The 17,497-nt window shown below is 44.9% G+C and overlaps 1 protein-coding gene across 3 annotated transcripts in view; it reads right to left on the bottom strand.

Annotated features, from left to right (window-relative positions):
- DOCK3 (dedicator of cytokinesis 3) overlaps positions 1-16,475 on the bottom strand; it is a 185,547-nt gene extending 169,072 nt beyond the window's left edge. For all 3 annotated transcript variants that reach the window (XM_059479976.1, XM_059479977.1, XM_059479978.1), the window contains exon 1: positions 16,229-16,475. In XM_059479976.1, coding sequence (XP_059335959.1) covers positions 16,229-16,265 — 37 coding nt within the window. In that variant the 5' untranslated portion in view covers positions 16,266-16,475. The remainder of the gene's footprint in view (positions 1-16,228) is intronic.
- Positions 16,476-17,497: the final 1,022 nt, after the last annotated feature.

Genomic DNA, 17,497 nt, shown 5'->3' with positions numbered 1-17,497 from the left:
ATCTGATAGAAGGACTGTACAATACGTGATTGGCTCTTCAGAATTCAGAGCATTCTGTTCATAAGATAAACAAAGCTCTTTTCTTAGGTCTACTTCACTCAAAAAAAGACTAAATAAGCAAAAATTACAAAACAGAAATCAACTGATTCCATCAGCTCTAGATACAATTGTTGTGATCATACTCAATTAGAAACTTAATTCTCATACAAAACACTCCCCCTTCATTCTCAATACAACAGTATTGAATCTAATTCCTTTTGTAATCATCAATAAATTATGTTAGTCTCTTCTGTTTGACAATTTTTATAATCAGTCCATAGGATTGGTGAATAGCAATATAGGTATTATCAGAACAGTGCAAGACAAATCTCAAGAGTAAATTATTTTCCAGCCACACTGAATCGAAGTCAGGAAAAATTAAAGAATCCAAGTAAACTGACCCAATAGTCCAAAATGTCTTGCTACACTGTGTAGCAAGAACAAACTTTAACATTTCTGAAATAAAAAAGAATGGTGAAAACAACTCGTGGACTATGGCTGAATCACAGAAATTTAAGGCTCTTTTATAGTCTGATTTATTATTCCAACAGTTACTTTCCAAAAAGTTATGGATGTTACTCATTTGTTAAGCTAAAAATGCATTATGTAAGACAACCTTATTTATAGAGTCCCTTTTAGGTACACAGTTCTTCTTAGCAGCATTATTTGAAAAATACAATCACAAATATAAATAAGAAATACAGAGTAATTCAACTACTCTGAAGAAAACCATTTACAGAGAGCACTCTGACAACTGATTTCTTTTCTTTCCATGTAAAGAGAAATTCTTTACCCAACATGATCACCTACAAACTGTCCATCCATCCATAAGTTCCCATCATTTCTTACAAGATCCATGTCCCCGGGCACCAGAACACACAAGTAACACATCATCCAAACAGGCACAAAGCAAAGCCTTCACCCACCAGTTTACAGATGTGACTGATCCCTTGGACTCCAGGACACACTGCTGAAATATTTAATATCCATTTTCAGATCTGAAGCCCCTTGCCATCATTCAGCTCTATAAGGAGGTCACAGTTCCCCTCACCAAGTCATTTCAGTCAGCAGTTAGAGCCAACATTGACTAAAGAGGAAAGCTTTGAAAAAGCACCACATGCCATGTGATCCAGGAATTATCTCCAGGACTGAAGTCCCTTATCTGTGGGACTTAAACTGGACCACAGCAAAGGAAATCCTTCCCTCTTCACCTCTGCAATTTATCAGTAAGAAAGGCACAACCCAGCTCACACAGGCAGTGACCCTCATGCTGCACCAGAACACATGAAGGGATTGTGGGGTACAACATATAAGAACAGATGGCATTGCAATGATGGTTTCAAAAGTCAAGGGTCCAAGAGATGACAGATTTTTCTTGCCCATGGATATGCCCTGACACAGTGTAATATAAACAGCTGCACTGCAAGTCTCCAGCAGAAGAGAAACTGCATCAGAAGTCAAACGGGACCTGTTAAGCCAATGCATCCTTGCACACCTCTGACTCCTCCTGTGCTCCACCTAAAGCAGCTCCTTGCTATGTGAACAAAGATGATCCCATTGATACAATTCAGGAGGTTTTACAAACTATGTTCTCAAACAGCCCCTTTCAATAGCTCTTGGAGAAACTGCACTTGGCTGTGATAAAGTGGGCAGGTGTTTGCACAGATAAATAATCAGCAAACTGATGTGAAATAAAAGAGCCATTTCCCTTAGTGAGGACAGATTGAGCAGCAAGCTCTGAAGGGATCTCTGTTGGAATCCTTCCTGTTTCAAGTATTCCTAAATAATAAAAAAAATCTCATTGTTTAGAGAAGCCACAAAGTTTATAAGGCACTGAGGCTATTCAGAGTAATAAAGAGCTATAGGTTGACCCAAGCTCCACAAGTAGGACTGGCAGATGAGCCATGTTCAGTTCACCTGCATGGCATTCCATGAGGGATGACCAATCCTCACCTCACACACAAAATCATCATCCCCTCCCTTGCTAGTGCCACACTGAGTGGAACCCTGGAGTGTCAGAGGTTTTATCATAAAACTCAGTGCTCAGCCACTGTCAGAGACCACCCCACATCACATGTCTTGGGGAAAAAGAGAAGGCACTATTACCCACAGTACTGCATAAAATTCCTAATGAACCCCATGAGCCATTTTCCCCTTTGCCAAAAAGGACTGAACGGCATAAGAACAGGTAGAAAGAAGTGAGAGAGAACATAGCAAGGACTGAATGAAGACTTTTATGTGATTGATTGTTAACCACGATGGGACTTCTGTACCAGGAAGGCTGAAAGGGTGGAGAGGGGAGAACTGACAGAAGGTGCACAGGGAACTGTTGCTATCCACCTCTTCCAGTTCAGAAAGCAGAGCAGTGCCAAATGAAGCAACAGAGTTCAGAACTTAATTAAAGTACTTTTCCACACAGTGCACAAACGGTGGAAGTCCTAATGAGATACCGTGGGTGACAGAAATGAAATAATCACTGGAGCTCCAAAGCCAACAGGACAAACCCATGGATGTGCCCCACGCTCTGCCCCGTCCCAGGAAGCAGCGGAGCCCGGGGAAAGCTCCACCCCCACGGCCGGGGCAGGCTCGGGGCTGGGACGGGGCTGCAGGGCGGGCACTGTCGAGCAGGCACCGCCTGAGCTTCTGCTGTCCTGGGCCAGCGACTGCTTTGGGACCCATCCGAACTCCAGCATGGCAAAGACGAGAGCACAACTCACACAGAAATGCTGAATCAGGTTTCACCTGTGTCATTGTTGCTTTCTGCTGCCAGCCACAGAAGTGGTTTCATTTTTGCGGTGATAAAATTGAAAATGTACCTTGCTGTTAAAATCCTTTCCCGTTCAGGTTCCCGTGTCCCAGCCCGCCCGCCCAGTCTCACCTGGGCTGCAATGCTGCCACTGACCATTTCTCTTCCCAATGGATGCCAATGCCCTGACAAGCAGAGTAATAGAAATATGTCACATTTGTCACACCGACAGTGGGAAAACCCAGGGCAACCACAGAGAAATGCCAGAGAAGCACCCAGCCCAACACATCCAGCTGCTCATCCCCTTAAAACATGATTTTTTTTCTTAGCATTTGCACAAAGTTATGCAATGAACTGACAGGGCAATATGCCTTCTCATGTACTTTCTTATTTTTTTAACCTATTTCTACACATTTCACTGAAGACTACAAAAATATTTTGATCTTGCATAATGTTCTATTTACACTACATAATATCAGTTCAGCTCATGAGTAATTTGTTTATTTTCATAAAGGAACAGAACCCTTTCCCTCCCTACTGTCCAAGATGTAACAGTGAAAATAAGAAGGACTTATTTAAGTAAGGGCTGAGAAACGAAATCAGTTCAAGAGCTTTCCATGTTTAATTGTTTCTTTTTCCTTCTCCAAATCTAGACTATGTGTCTCCAAATCATTAAATTGGGCTTTTAAAAATTATTTTTTATTTCCTAGATTTTCACATTCACAATAGAAATCATTGCTACTGGAACAGATCCAATATGCTAAATCACATTTGGATTTTTCTTTATCATAAGATGTTGGTAAGGCCATGATTTAATGAACTCTATGGGTTAATATGGGGGGGAATTGTAATTTCTTGAATTTTCAACACATCTCCATTTACAAAAGATAGATCTTCTTGGACTTCATGACAGGTTTTTCCAGTTCTCAACTCATTGTAATATTATTATCTGCCTTATTAAAATTCTGGTAGCTTGTAATATTTTTAGTTGACACTTGCAGAACAAGTGGTTCAGGTTAAAGTATGTAATTTAATTTTTATAAAAAATGACTGAGTGTACTGCACTCAGCTTGCAGTTATTCAGATTATGCACTGACCATCCCTCAGCAGATCTTCAACTAAACCCATTGCAGGAGGAATGGCAGAACACATGGGAGAGGCACAGCTGCAGCTGTATTGCTCCATACCCAAAATACCCTGCCAAGGTAGAATCACACTGAGCAGACACTGAACTGTGCTCTGTGCCGGTGTAATTTATGCTTTATAACACATGAGCATGTTTTAAACTCACACCTCTAGCACACCAGCTAAGAATGTGGAGTATGTGTTTACTTAGGGTAAACACAAACTGAAATTTCACAGTCCTTATACAGCATTTTGTATTCAACTGCTACTCATTGTCACCAGTTAACACCGAACACGAGTCGGTCCCTGAGCTTAAGATTGATTTAGATTGGCTAGTATTAAAGATTGAATTAAATACTAGATCATTATCATATGAGCTAATATTTTATATTTAAGAAAATAATGGAATTACTCCAAACTGATAAACTATGATGAGCATGTCTCTTTCCCTGAAATAATTTTTCCAATTAATCCAGCTATTAAAAGTGTCTAGTATGGCACAATATATGCTAGGTTTAAGAGCTGAACAAGATAAACTTTATTTTCTTCCCTATAACGCCCAGGTGATGATAAAGGCTCCATGTAAACCAAGAGTCACCAGGTGAGCCCAAAGATGGCTCTAAATCCAATAACTTTTCCCTAACAGAAGCTAAAAGGAGGGGAATGAAGGGTATTAGAACAGGGCAAGGATTTGGCTTCCTCCAACTTGAGACATCTGTGGACTGGGCCTTCCTAAAAGAAGGTTTTTATTTGTACTAATTTTATATATGTATTTAGTAGCATTTTCTATAAATTTTCTTCTATGGAGCCACACAAATGTTGTGGAACCACACCCACTGTTAACAGCCCCATGAGCCCAGAACTCCACATCACTCTTCCATCACAGAAATGGGGGTTCACTTGTTTGGCTCCTGTGCACCAACACTCCCAGGAATTGTATTAAACAAGTGAGAGAACAATTTTTATTCTTCCACTCCATGATATTTGTGTTTTGAGAATTTTCTAAGCTACCTTTGCTTAATAATGCATTTTCCAAGACGAGCAGATGTGGATTTTTTGCATTTAGGGCTGGCAGAGGGAACAGTCTCCAGGCCAGGCCAGGATGACTGGGCAGGAAAACCAGCACTGACACAAATTATCCCACAGAGGACAAGGGAGAGGCAGATTCAGCTTTACCTTTCTGTGAGGCAACTGTGTTGCACAACCACGCCTACGGCAGCACTGAATTAATACTTCCCAAACCTCCCCACACCTTCCAGTCTGAGCCTCTCTCAGAACCACAAACCTTTTCCCAACAAAAAGAAGTTCTTGAACAAGAAAATTGTGGGTTTAATAATTTAAAATAACAAGATGTAGTTTGTGATTAAAAAAAAAAACCTTTCACATTTTTATAACAAAATTAAAGGCCAATATGATTAATTTTTTTCCTTTGTGGAACTGCTTGATTAAACCTGGCAGCTTCATAGATTGCACAGTTAGAGTCTGATAATATTTGACAAGGGAGCAGAACCATGAGGAAATGAAAAGAAAAACATTTCCATTTTATTCTACAAATACCTGCTATAATGTTTTCACCCTCACAATACACCTTCCAAGTATTTAAATTATCAATTGTGGGTGAGGGTTTTAATTATTTGCCAGAAATGAATCTGAGACTTGCAGATTTATTTGCAAGTGCAGGCCTTATTCAGTAAGTACATCCACAAAGAATACAGGGAACAGCACTTCTAAAACAGTCCTGTGTTTAAGCAAGATGACAAAATGAATAATTTAGATATGGAAGAGAGGATATAACCAATTACACGTTAAAAACCCAAATGAAACATGAAGTTTTTGCAGAAGGAGCATTTCTTGCAGAGTGCACTGGTACACATGACACAGAACAGGGCTCTAATCCGATTGGAATTGCCAGGCACTAATGTAATACACACACACAAAAAAGATTATCAAAAGCTGATTAAAAGCCATCCAAACATTACAATTGAAGAGTACAGATTAAACAAAAGACATGATTTAGAAGAGGGCTAAAATTTTTTGACCTTATTAATGGTCTTTATGAACTTTTATGCCAGATCTCGATGAAGAAGAATATACCTGAGAACTGAAAGCCAGGCATCACACTTTGGGTGCTGTGCACTGCCCAAATTACAGCACAATTAAGTGAAGGTATTTCAGGCTGCTCGGGGAGCAGTGGCAGTTGCTAGGCAGCATCTGCTCCTGTCAGAGATGCTTCTTTCTTTGTGCAGCACAGAACCCCAGCCAGGAATACTGCCACCAATGGATTATTCCAAGGCAGCTTACTGCCATCACATGGCATCTGCAGAGTGCTCACCCGCTGCCTAGCAACACCGCCTCTCTCTACTGAGTCATAGCAGCACCAGGACAATATTCCTGCAAAAAAAGAAACAGATGCCTGAGAAGAAAGGTGATCATTCAGTAGCAAAGGATTGCAAGCATCCTTCCCCTGCCCTCCAAGATAAAAATAGAGATTGGGCTGAAAAATCATGAGCTGTTTAAAATAGTTTTGCACATCCTGGTGGCAGGAGGTGGGAGAGAAGGAAGGGACCAAAACCCACAGTGTTGTCCACTGCTTTAGCTGTGCTAAGGGACTGGTCTTGAGCTCCCAGCTTTGCAAGGATCTATCCTGGTACTTCATCCTCTTCCTGTCACTCTCTTCCCTCAGTTCATTCACCCATACATCATTCCCTCTATGCAGAAAGTGAATGCAGCAGGCTTTTTCTCCCTTTTAAAGAGAGCAAAGGCTGTTTCAGTTTCTGAAACCTTCTCCCTCTTTCCAAACCCAGCTGGCAAAGAGAATTGGGCAGGCTCTGCCCAGAGAGGGGAGGAGCTGCTCTGCACTGCTGCGTTCCACAGGCTGAAATGTGAGCCTGTTGAACACCTCAGTGTTCAACACCAGAAACAAGGTAAGAAACCAATCAAGTTTTGTCTCTCCTGGAGGGTGGAGATTGCAGCACCTCTCCAGGCACCCTGCTCCAGGGCTTTCCCACATGCACTGTGGGAATCACTGTCCCCGACTGGAATTCACCCCCAGGCTCCTCCTTTCACCCTGCAGCTCTGAGAAGTGTCTGCAGCTCCCCAGACAGCTGCTCTCCATGAGCCAACCCTTTCCTATGCTCCATTCCCAGCTTGTACCAGCCTGGATCTCACAGACCCTCCTCTCTCCCCGTGTTCCCCCCTCCTCACCCCACCCCTCATACTGTGAGGTGCAGCCCAGGAGCAACTAAAGGAGGAAGAGAGCATTTCCACACCATGCTGGTGCCCAGGAACACAGCCAGGGACAGGGAACACCACCGGCTCATGTTCACACAGCAAAGCCTCAGGGATCACCCCACAGCACCTTCCAGCCTGTCCCATTCTGCACAGGCTACAGCCTGAGACTTTCACATCTCCTATCTGTTCAATAAGTTCTTAACACATTAAAGCTACCTGGGCATTTATGGTCAGTTTGCACATTTTCAATGAGCAGCAGGAGGGGAAGGATAGGGCAGATTTATAAAAGTATATTTAACAGCATACAGCTCCTGCATTTTAGCTGAAAACTCTATTTAGAGAGTCAGCCTGTACTGGCTGCTACACAACAACTCTGCTGAAGACATCTATGAAACCTGTCAATCCACCCATAAGAACTTTGACTTTTTTGGTTTGCAACTAAAATACAAAAAAAAGGAAAAAAGCATTTGACTGACAAAATTGTAAATGCTTTTTTTTCCACAATTTTTAATTCTTCCAATCCTTACTGCAGCAAACATACATTATTTAATGCTACCAACATCATCTGAGATGTTGGGGAAAGCCTCCTTTTCTCTTTTTGTGTCCTCCACACAGGTGGTTGTTGTTGTTGTTGTTATTATTTGTTTTTATTTCATAAACTATTTTTCCCCTGTTAAAAGGAGAATATGGTCTTCTGCCAGAAATACAGTCACTCCAGAAGTGGGGGAGAAAAAGGCAAAACCAAACCAAACAAACCCAACAAGATCAGTAGTTGCAGTTTGGGGCCTTGCTGTGATGAAGAAAGAGAGAGAAGCCTATTTTCTACTTCCTCTGCCCCAGAGTCCAAAGAGAAGCTGTTTCTGCCAGACCAGTGCTTGAAACACAATCTTCCTTGGCAGAAACCCCTGGGATTCCATAAACTGGGATCACAGAGATTACCAAACACTTATCTGTTAAAAAGAAAAACAAGTGGTCCCTCCTTTCAGATCAGTGCACTGGGAAGGGCTGAGCTGGAGCAGCAGGCAGGAGGATGGATGGATGGATGGATGGATGGATGGATGGATGGATGGATGGATGGATGGATGGATGGACGGATGGATGGGATGATATCACCATGCACTTCCCCAGCAGGCAGGCTCCCGGTGGATGCTGTGCACACACAGCAGGGCCAGGACCTTTCCAGGTCCCAGGACAGCTCCTCCCACTCTAACAATCCCTGCTGGAGGAAAGGCCTCACAGCATCACCTTTAAACAAGCATGGAAAGGATTCCCCTCATCCCTCACACCCCAGGCCCACAGGCAGTGTCCAGCTCCATTCTGGACAGCAACAGCAGATGTCAGAAGGCAAGACTATTTCACAAAAATATTGATCCAGCTCTAACAGGTGCAGCAGAACTACACTGTTGTATCTTTGGTTTATCAAAATTCAGGTCTCCGGTCATTCAGATCATGAGCATTTAGAGAGAAACCAAACACAAAGATGCACCAAAGTTCCAACCAGAGTTTTCAATAACCCTTTTTTCCAGTAATTCATATATTTTTGGATTCCTTGTCCCACTCTGGCTGAAACTTTCTCACCTGAGCCTGCACTCTCTGTCCATGTAACACAGCCCCACATACACAAAGCAGTGCCCAGGTGAAGTGGGCAGCTCTCTGCAGACACAGCCACAGGCATTCTTCTGCACAAGGGAGGAGGTGGGAGAAACAGAAACATCTCCTCCTATCCCCCCACATCCAGAGTCAGTTACTGGAAACAGCCACTGCTCCCCACAGGGAGTATCCAGCACTGACAGATATCCTCCTATCAAAGGCTCTCTGCTCCCTTCACCACCAGTTTGGGCAGCCCACCCAGCACCCACCCCAGCAAGGCAAAGGACCATGTGCACTGTCACCCAGACAGTCACAGATTGCTTGCAACTTTCTTCTACTTAACAGTTCTGGGTTTCTCTGACATGAACTCAAGGGTTCCTTTATGAGGTTCAGAAGACTAAAAGTGCAGGTACCCATAAACATCTTGTTCATAAACATTTAGAGAGGGAAGAAGGGCCCTGCTGCTCAGAAACACAGCCACAAGAGGTTTCCAGAACAGTGAGGCACCTGCCAAAGCACTCTGTGCTACACTCTGGCACCTTGGGTAGCTCAGGGACTTACATTCAACAGAAAGAAAATAAAATAATTCACCACTCCATCAACTGCCTACTGCCAACACTAAAAGCATTTAGTGCCCCAGCTTCCTTGCACTGAAATAAAAATAAAGGTTTGTCTGGATGTTTCAGAGAACAGCAGCTTACCTCTGAAAGCACAAAGGCCTGCTTTTAATCACCAAGAGTTAGCTGGCACCACTTGTCATAAGCTTTTCTTAAGGCTTAATATCCAGAAAGACTCAAGAAAAGAAAAAGTAGTTAAAAGCTGAAGAGGGACAGAGGGAAATCTTATCCTTGGAATAAGTAATCACCTCACAACTGCACTGGAAAGCACTCAGGCTGCTCAAAGCCTCAGCTCCCTGCCTCCCAAATATATTCCCTAAGTTTGGACTAAGGACATATTGTTTGAACAAACAATAAAACATGTCTAAGAGGAAGGAATTATGGCCAAAAAACCTTTAGAGATGCTTTCAGGTTCTCAGAAAACCTCACAAAGTTCATTTTGACATGGAAAAACTTGAACAGAGGTTTGATTTTAACATCAGGCACTTGAGTGAGATATTTTGTATTTGCCCTGAGGTTCAGTGAGCAGACAGATTTTGAACCAGAACAAAGTGAGAAATGTTGTGAGACTAAGGTTGCTTCATAACTTTAAAACAACAATCAGTGGAAGGAGCACTGTCAGTCACAGCTGGTTTTGGACCAAGATCCCATGGTATGCTTCCTTTGGCCTCTTCCTCAGTGCAGAGCACAGCTGAGAGAGGAACACAACAAACTTAGGAACCACACAAATTAAAGAAAAATTTCTCTGGAGAAGGAGGGAAAAGTTGCATCAGTCTCTTCAAGAGCTAAATAATTTTCCACAGACTTCCCATTCTTTGGTGTTTTCACAGCCACATCTGAAAAGTGCTCCTGTTTCTCAAGAGAACAAACCTATGGAATACATATGGCCACCAGTAACACCAGTTGTTGGTCCCATCAGGCAGTTCCAGCTCCTCTGTATGAGAACCATTTCCAAATAACAATTTAATGTGTTAATCATTAAAGCCTGTCTATCTACATGTCCCTGCACATGAACACAGAAAACTTCGTCATTCCCAATCATCCCCCTCCTGTGGGCTTTGAAATGCCAGCAAATACGTGGTAGAGAATTTTCTAATTACAAATTCTGGTAATAGTCCTTACATGTTCCCCTGATGTCTGCATTGGAGTCTGACTTGTTAAGGGCAGAACTGCTGCACCAAAGGCTTTGCAAGGGTAGTGGGACTCATGTCCAGCTGAGCTATTCCATTGACTCTGCCCTAAGGAATTTGCTTTCAGAGGACTAATAAGAAGTCATCCTCCCTCTATTCCCACATGCAGCTGCAAACCACAACCTGCACCATCACCCCATACCCACACACCAATTTTCTATCCCTTAAGTGGTTCAAAAGTGAAATTATTTTACATTTCCTCACTAATTTGACTCTGAACACTTGAACAAGGAATTTAAACCCAAAGCACAAAAGGAACACTTGATAGAACCTGATTAACCTTTTTTTCAGCAAGTCAGAAGCTTCTAATCTGCACTACTATGCACAGAAATTCCAATTTCAAGTTCTTCCCCACCCAACTCTATTTCCATTAAACATGGAGGAAAAGTTGTCCAAGATTGCCAACTCACACCATCAAATGTCTCTTGTTACTGGATGTATTGTTAAGTGAGGACAGAAAACCTGAATATCAAAATGTTTCCACCCCTAGAAAATCATTCTAAAAACAAAATCCTTTCTGTGCTGGGGGAAGCCTGGGGAGGAAGTGCTTTTGCCCCCACCCTAGTGGCCAGTGGCTGAAGTCCTGCAGGTCTTAACTGAATACCTAATACAGCACAATAACAAAGAAATTGAGAAAATTGCTCTAAAACCCACAAAATCATCCAAATTTAAACCCATACTCTGCTACTATGACTTCTTACTCCAGGATCAACCCCACAGTCCCATACAAGCCATGCAATGAACTGTTAAACATACACATCTCACTTCTTGCCTTTGTGAGCTTCTCAACTTCATTTCTCCTGTATTTGGAAAGTTTGGGCTAATTTCTACTGCCAATGTATTTGTGAACAACTGGGATTTAGATAATCTCAAAGTAGTGATATCTTACAGGTTAATTCTCATCCAGTTCTGCAAATCAGCTCTTCATGAGAGCTGGTCTAACCACAATTCTTTGATTTATCCTTTTCCAGGACAGACAAGCTAAAATATATTAATCTCTTGGCCAAAAGAGGACATTTCATCTCCAAATTCTATCAGCACCCACAGAATTCCAGATTTACCCTACTCTGAGCTGAAGTTGCCCACCACACTTAGTGACACTTCAGTAACCTCTCCTGTCTACATGATCATATCCCATCAGGTGCATCCTGGGAGCTGCTCTTTTCCAGAGACATTTCAAGGTGTGATGCATTCCCATCCAGTTAAATAACACATATACATTTCCTTTATGATCTCTGACTGACAAATTCCATTGCTCATTCTTAAGGCCTACAGGTTCAAAAAAGGCCCTTAGGAGCAAAGTAGTGAATGGAAATTACTCCAATCCCTGGATGATCCCCTTTTCCTGAGCAAGTCCCCAGGTACCAGCAGCACTTCCCAAGGCAGTAGAGCACAGAAGGTTTCCAAGTGCATCCCTGACTGGCTCTGGTTCCAAGACAGTCCCTGAAGAACATCCTTAGTCACCTCCCTCCTGCTGCCAGACAATGACATCCCCTGGCACAGGGACCCAGGAGAGAAAATGAAATACAACCTATGTCCCTAACCCAGCACCTGATGCAAGGATGGATATTGCCTCCCATCCAAACAATGGGCATTTTACTTATGTGGGAGAGGGACTTTACCTCTCTGAAACTTTTCATTTTGAAACCTGTAACAAACCACTCCAGTGAACAAGTGCAACCACAGTGCCACTCACAGCCCCCTCCAGCAGCTGCCTCTTGTGTCAACAGCTAAGGCAGGGTCTTGTGCCAAGAGCCCTGAGGAAGGAAGGAAGACTTTTCTAAGTTCTGCAGCCCTGTTTTTCCCAGCATAAATATGAACTGGAAGTGTGCAAGCCAAGGTCTAGTGACAAGGGAGAAAAAAAGAAAGAAAATCAAGATACTGATCAAAAAGCTGCAGTACAAAACCATAACTAGGACATTGTGATGTTCCATCCTTTCTTAGTAAGAACAAGGGAAAGTTTAGTTGTATTTATTTGTGCTTACGGGTTTATTTTTCATTGTTACCAAGCAAGCACTGAAAATAAATATTTAAAAAGCATTTTTAAATAAAACAACAGATTTTAACCCTAATTCTCTGAATAAACTAAGAACAGATTCTGTTGATGCAGGCAGGTTCTCCTTCTCCTCCATGACTTCATACATACATATTTAATATGGTCAGCCATACAAAGTGGCTTGTTGATACAGCATCAATCAAATTTTAAAAAACAACAAGCAAACAAAAAAAAAACTTTCCTGAAAGCCACGTAAATGTGCTCCTTGCACAAAAATAAATGAGGAAAAACTGACAGTCTAATGAAATAATCAGCTCTTACATTACAGCCAAATGTTGTTTACTAGAGTTCTATTTAACTTTTTCTTTTAATACATTAATATTTAATACTTGTTTTTTAAGATTAAACTAACTAATCAGATCACTTCAATAAATATTTTCTTAGAGAGAGACTGCTTTAAAAATGCTAAAACACTAGAGGGCTGGAGAGCCTTGTCTTCAACAATCAGCTCAGAATTCTTATTAATTGTGTTCATCACTGGCCACCTCAAGCACCTGTGGAAGAACTGTCTGCTTTGCTTCAGCAAGTCTCAAGTTTTAAAAGCAGAGTTAGGATCAGAGGCACTGAATATAAGTATTTCTAAATAGAGGGGAATTACTCACAACAGCCACCAGGTAGTTGCTATAGCAGCTGAGAAATAAAATCAAGGAAGATCTTCAAGGTTGTTAGGAGAGTGTTTCATTTATTTAGAAATATCCTGAGCGATCTTTTAATATCTTTGCTGCAGATGCATGCAGTGATCTGTGAGAGGACTGGGCATTACAATGGAGTTCCACAACTGCAAGTGTGGAAAACTCCTTGTAACTGCAGGTGGGCACAGAGAGCCCCAGAGCTGGCCAAAAGGCACCAACGTTGCCATCAGGAAATGTCACACTGCCCTGCAGCCAAGGGCCTGTGGCTGCACAGAATTTCTGCTGAGGGCCCAGCAGGCACAGGGAATGCCTCTGAGGCTCCCTGCAAGGCAGTGCACAACACAAAGCCTCCACAGCCACGTGCTGAGAGGGCAATGTGGTGTCTGAAGGATCATTGCTGTGAATGATCACTCTGACAGACACAGGTAAGGCAGCAGAGCACAGCCTGCTTTCAACAGACAGCAGCACCAGGATGAAGCACTTTCAGTGGCACTGTCCCTTGCCTTGGCACACAAGGACAGCTGTGGCCTGGATGCCCAGATGTGCCCTCCTGTTCCACCAGAAACCTCTTTGTGGTACTCCACTCGCAGAGACAACTGATCCCACTCAGCTTCCACCAACAGGGACAGAAAGTTCATTGCCTTAACCCAAAGGCAAACCTTCAAACTTGGCATGGCTTAGCAGGAGCAGAGAAAACCCACAGTGGTTTTTTGGACAGAGACTGCTCTAACCAAACCCAAACTACCAAAGCCCAAAGGCGTAAGCTCAGAACACTGACTCATGCCAAGAAGATTATTTTTGCACATATTACTTGTGGAATCAGGATAATTTACACTGCTATTTTCCCTCCCCCCTCCTTTTATTTTTTTGCCTGTGCACCTCCCAGCAGCAAACCCTCAGGTCCACAATTTCTGCAGACTATTTGCTTCAAAATGCACAAAAATCACCCTTCCAGCCAGCAATGACAGATCTACTTCTGAAAAACTGACATGCCACTCCTCACTTGTAGTAACTAAACCCCAGGTATAAGCAGCATTTTTCACCTATTTTCCTTCTCTGGAGGATTATCAACAAATTTCAATTACAAGAACAGTAATTAAAGCTACTCAAGAATAAAAAAAGCTTGCCTAGAGATCACCAAAACTTGCAGGACTCAGCTGTTACCTTAGCCCTGCCTACAGGTGTGCTGTCTGCAAAGGAAAACCCCCATCCTTAGAGGAATATTCTCCAGCCCAGGGAACATCACTGAAATCACGCTTGTTTTCATTCACTGCTCTCCCTTCCACACACCTCTTCCAGACTTGTTTACAACCTGACTGGAGATTTCCCAGCTTTTCTTTTCAAATATCTGCATAAAAAAATTAGTTCACCTGTTTTTTGGATCAAGGTAAAACAAGGATTCTCTTGTTTGAGCACATGGGCCAAACATAAAAACAAACACTGAATATCAAACCCTGCAACACGGCAAAGAAAAACAACTACAGAAACAGAAGGAAAACAACAAGATTTGGGAGACAGATAATTATTTTCTGAAGCATCCATTACAGTTACAGCAATCAGTTTCATCCTAGGGTAACAGAGGTGCTGCTGTCCAGCAGATGAGGTATGAAAAAAAGTCCAGCATCAACTACATTAAAAATCCCCAGCAAAACAACAGCTTGGTATTCCTGAGTGCATCCAGCTGGGATGGATCAGGGCTTGTTAACTTCATATACTCCCAGTGACCAACAGACACAGCAACAGGATTGGAAGCAACGACTCCCAGGTGGTATTTTCTGCCACTTGTTTTTATTACCCCACACTTGTAGGTTCTCATCTGATGCTGCATTTGAATTTATTTTTTTTAAACAAAAGTGATTTGCTTCATCTCTCTTTACTATGAAGACAAGTGGGATGTAATAAGCAAAATATCTGCTGTACAAGATTAAAAATTAATAAGTATTTTTTTATTATTAAATTAACAGAAAGCGTTTTAACAAAGAGGCATTAAGGCTTCTAATTGCTCACAAGTTAATTGCCAAAATCCCACTTTAACAGTTCCAGTTAACAGATTATGTAGCAAATTTGTTGATACTATTTTAAATATTTTGTAGAAATCAATCATCACTACACACTGTGGAACTTAAAAATCAATATGCAGAACTGATAACTATAAATTTAATGAGGCGTTTAAGTAACTAATCAGGGTAGCAGTAGTAGCTTTTATTATTATAATACAAATCAACAGTTTAAAAAAAATTAAATCGAAATGAGCAAGAGCGAAGTAAAAGAAATTCTGTATCTTCCACTTCATTAGGTGTAACATTTCTGCTTTTATCAGGGATTTACACGCTAAAATAACAAACCAAAGCCGCCAACGGTGATGCCTCAGATTAAAGCAACCACGATGCCAGACGGCTGTAAAATCTGATTTCCCAAAACAAGGAAAAAGCAGCGCAGTCCGCAGGCACGGAGGCCCCGGGCCCCGCTCCCGGCCCGCCGCAGCCCCCGGCCCGGCCGCCCCCGTCCCCGCGGCCGGGCAGGTGCAGCACCGACGCCCCCTAAAGACACCGCGGCAGCGCCGGCCCCTGCCCAACTCCATCCGCACATCGCCTCGCTCCGCAGATGGAAACGCAGGGAAAAGGGAACCGCGCGCTTAAGTAGATTAAGGGCTCAGCAACTCGTTTTCTGATTATTTGTGCGATCCCGACCCCAGCGCGGGCCCCCGAACTCCGCTCGTCTCTGGCGTCGCCGCGGCGGCGCTCCGGGAAATAACGCGAACCGAAGCGCACGCAGAGCGCATCCAGCGGTGCGGGCAGGGCAGGGGAGGCAGCGCCGGGCAGCCCCCACAGCCCCGCGGGCAGCGCTGCCCCCATCCCGGCTCCACCTGAGGGGCAGCGCCGTGAGCACCGCCGGCCCCGGGGGAGGGGAACGGCCGCCCCCCCACACGCACAGCACAGCCCGGGGTCCGGCGGGGAGAGGAGGGGGCGAGCGGGGCGGGGGAGGGATGCGGCAGCACCTACCCACGCCGTATTTCTCCTCCTCGGTGGGACTCCACATGCTGCCGGATGGCTCGGCCGCGGCCGCCGGTCCCCGGGCAGAGCGCGGCGGGCGGGCGGGCGCCGCTCATCGAGCGGGGGCGGCTTCTCCACCCCCCGCGCTCAGCGGGGGCGCCGCGCCGACAGCCCCCGCCCCACGCTCCGGCCGGGGCTGCCCTCAGGGGTCGCTTCGCCGCTGCCGGGGGGCGGGGGGAGGTCGCCCCCCGCCCGCTCGGGCGGTACCGGCCGCCGCGCCGCTCCCCTCCGCGGCCGCTCGCCGCCGGCCCGGCGCCTCTCCTCGCGCGGTCCCCGCGGGCTCCGGCCCTGCCGACGCGGCGGCCCCGCGGAGCTCGGCGGCCTCGGGCCCCCTCCTCGTCGTTCTGGTTCTCCTCCTCCTCCCGAGCCGCCGCTCCCGCCGCCGCCGCCTGAAGGACTCGGGGCTGCCGCGCCCCCCCTCACGCTCCCGGCGGACCCGGCGCGCACGCGCGGCTCGCGCCGCCCCCCCCTCCCCGTGCGGCCGCACGAGGCGCGCGCGGGCGCGAGGCGCGGGGAGGCGCGTGCCCTCTGAGGGCGGGCAGGGAGCGCCGGTCCCGGGACACGCTCACGAACCCGTCCCGTCCCCATGGCCGGCTCCATCCCATCCCCGCCGCACCTGCCGGCCCCAGCGGCTCCCGGGAGGCCGGCCCGCAGTGCAGCACCGAGCCCGGCCGTGTTGGTCAGCAGCGGGGCTGGCCCGACCCCCGCCCGGCCGCCCGGGCTGCCCGCGCCACGGCCCCGAGCCCTGGCAGCGCTCACCACAGGCACCAGCAGCCTTTAGATCAAAATTGGGCTCATACTCTGTTTTCTTTTCTTGTCGGTAATAATCTCCAGAGCTTCTAAAGACCTGGCGAAATTCACGTGGTTTCCACAATGAACACGTAACCGAAATGAGAAAGAATCTTTAGATTTCATCTCCAAGTTCAGCTTTCGCTTCCTTCCATAAAAACTGAATTTGAATTCTTCACAGCAAAGGAAAAGCTGAAATAAGTTATACAAAAGTTTTCCTGCAGCTGAAATTTTACTCCCTGCAGTATTCTGACGGACCAGTGCCCTTGCCCCGGTCAGAGCCTCTGCAAAACCACTTTTTTACAGCCTTTTCAGAAACCTTTGTAAACAACTTGCTTGATGGGAAGTTTTAGGATTGCATTAAACTTTTTAACAATCTAACTTCAGATGTACCCAACACTTTTAATAGAATATCTGTTCTCTGGTTAT

Source organism: Ammospiza nelsoni, chromosome 11 (genome assembly GCF_027579445.1).
Source record: "Ammospiza nelsoni isolate bAmmNel1 chromosome 11, bAmmNel1.pri, whole genome shotgun sequence".
NCBI lineage: Eukaryota > Metazoa > Chordata > Aves > Passeriformes > Passerellidae > Ammospiza > Ammospiza nelsoni.
Note: the sequence above shows the minus strand (reverse complement) of the source record. Positions and strands in the feature narration are given on the sequence as shown.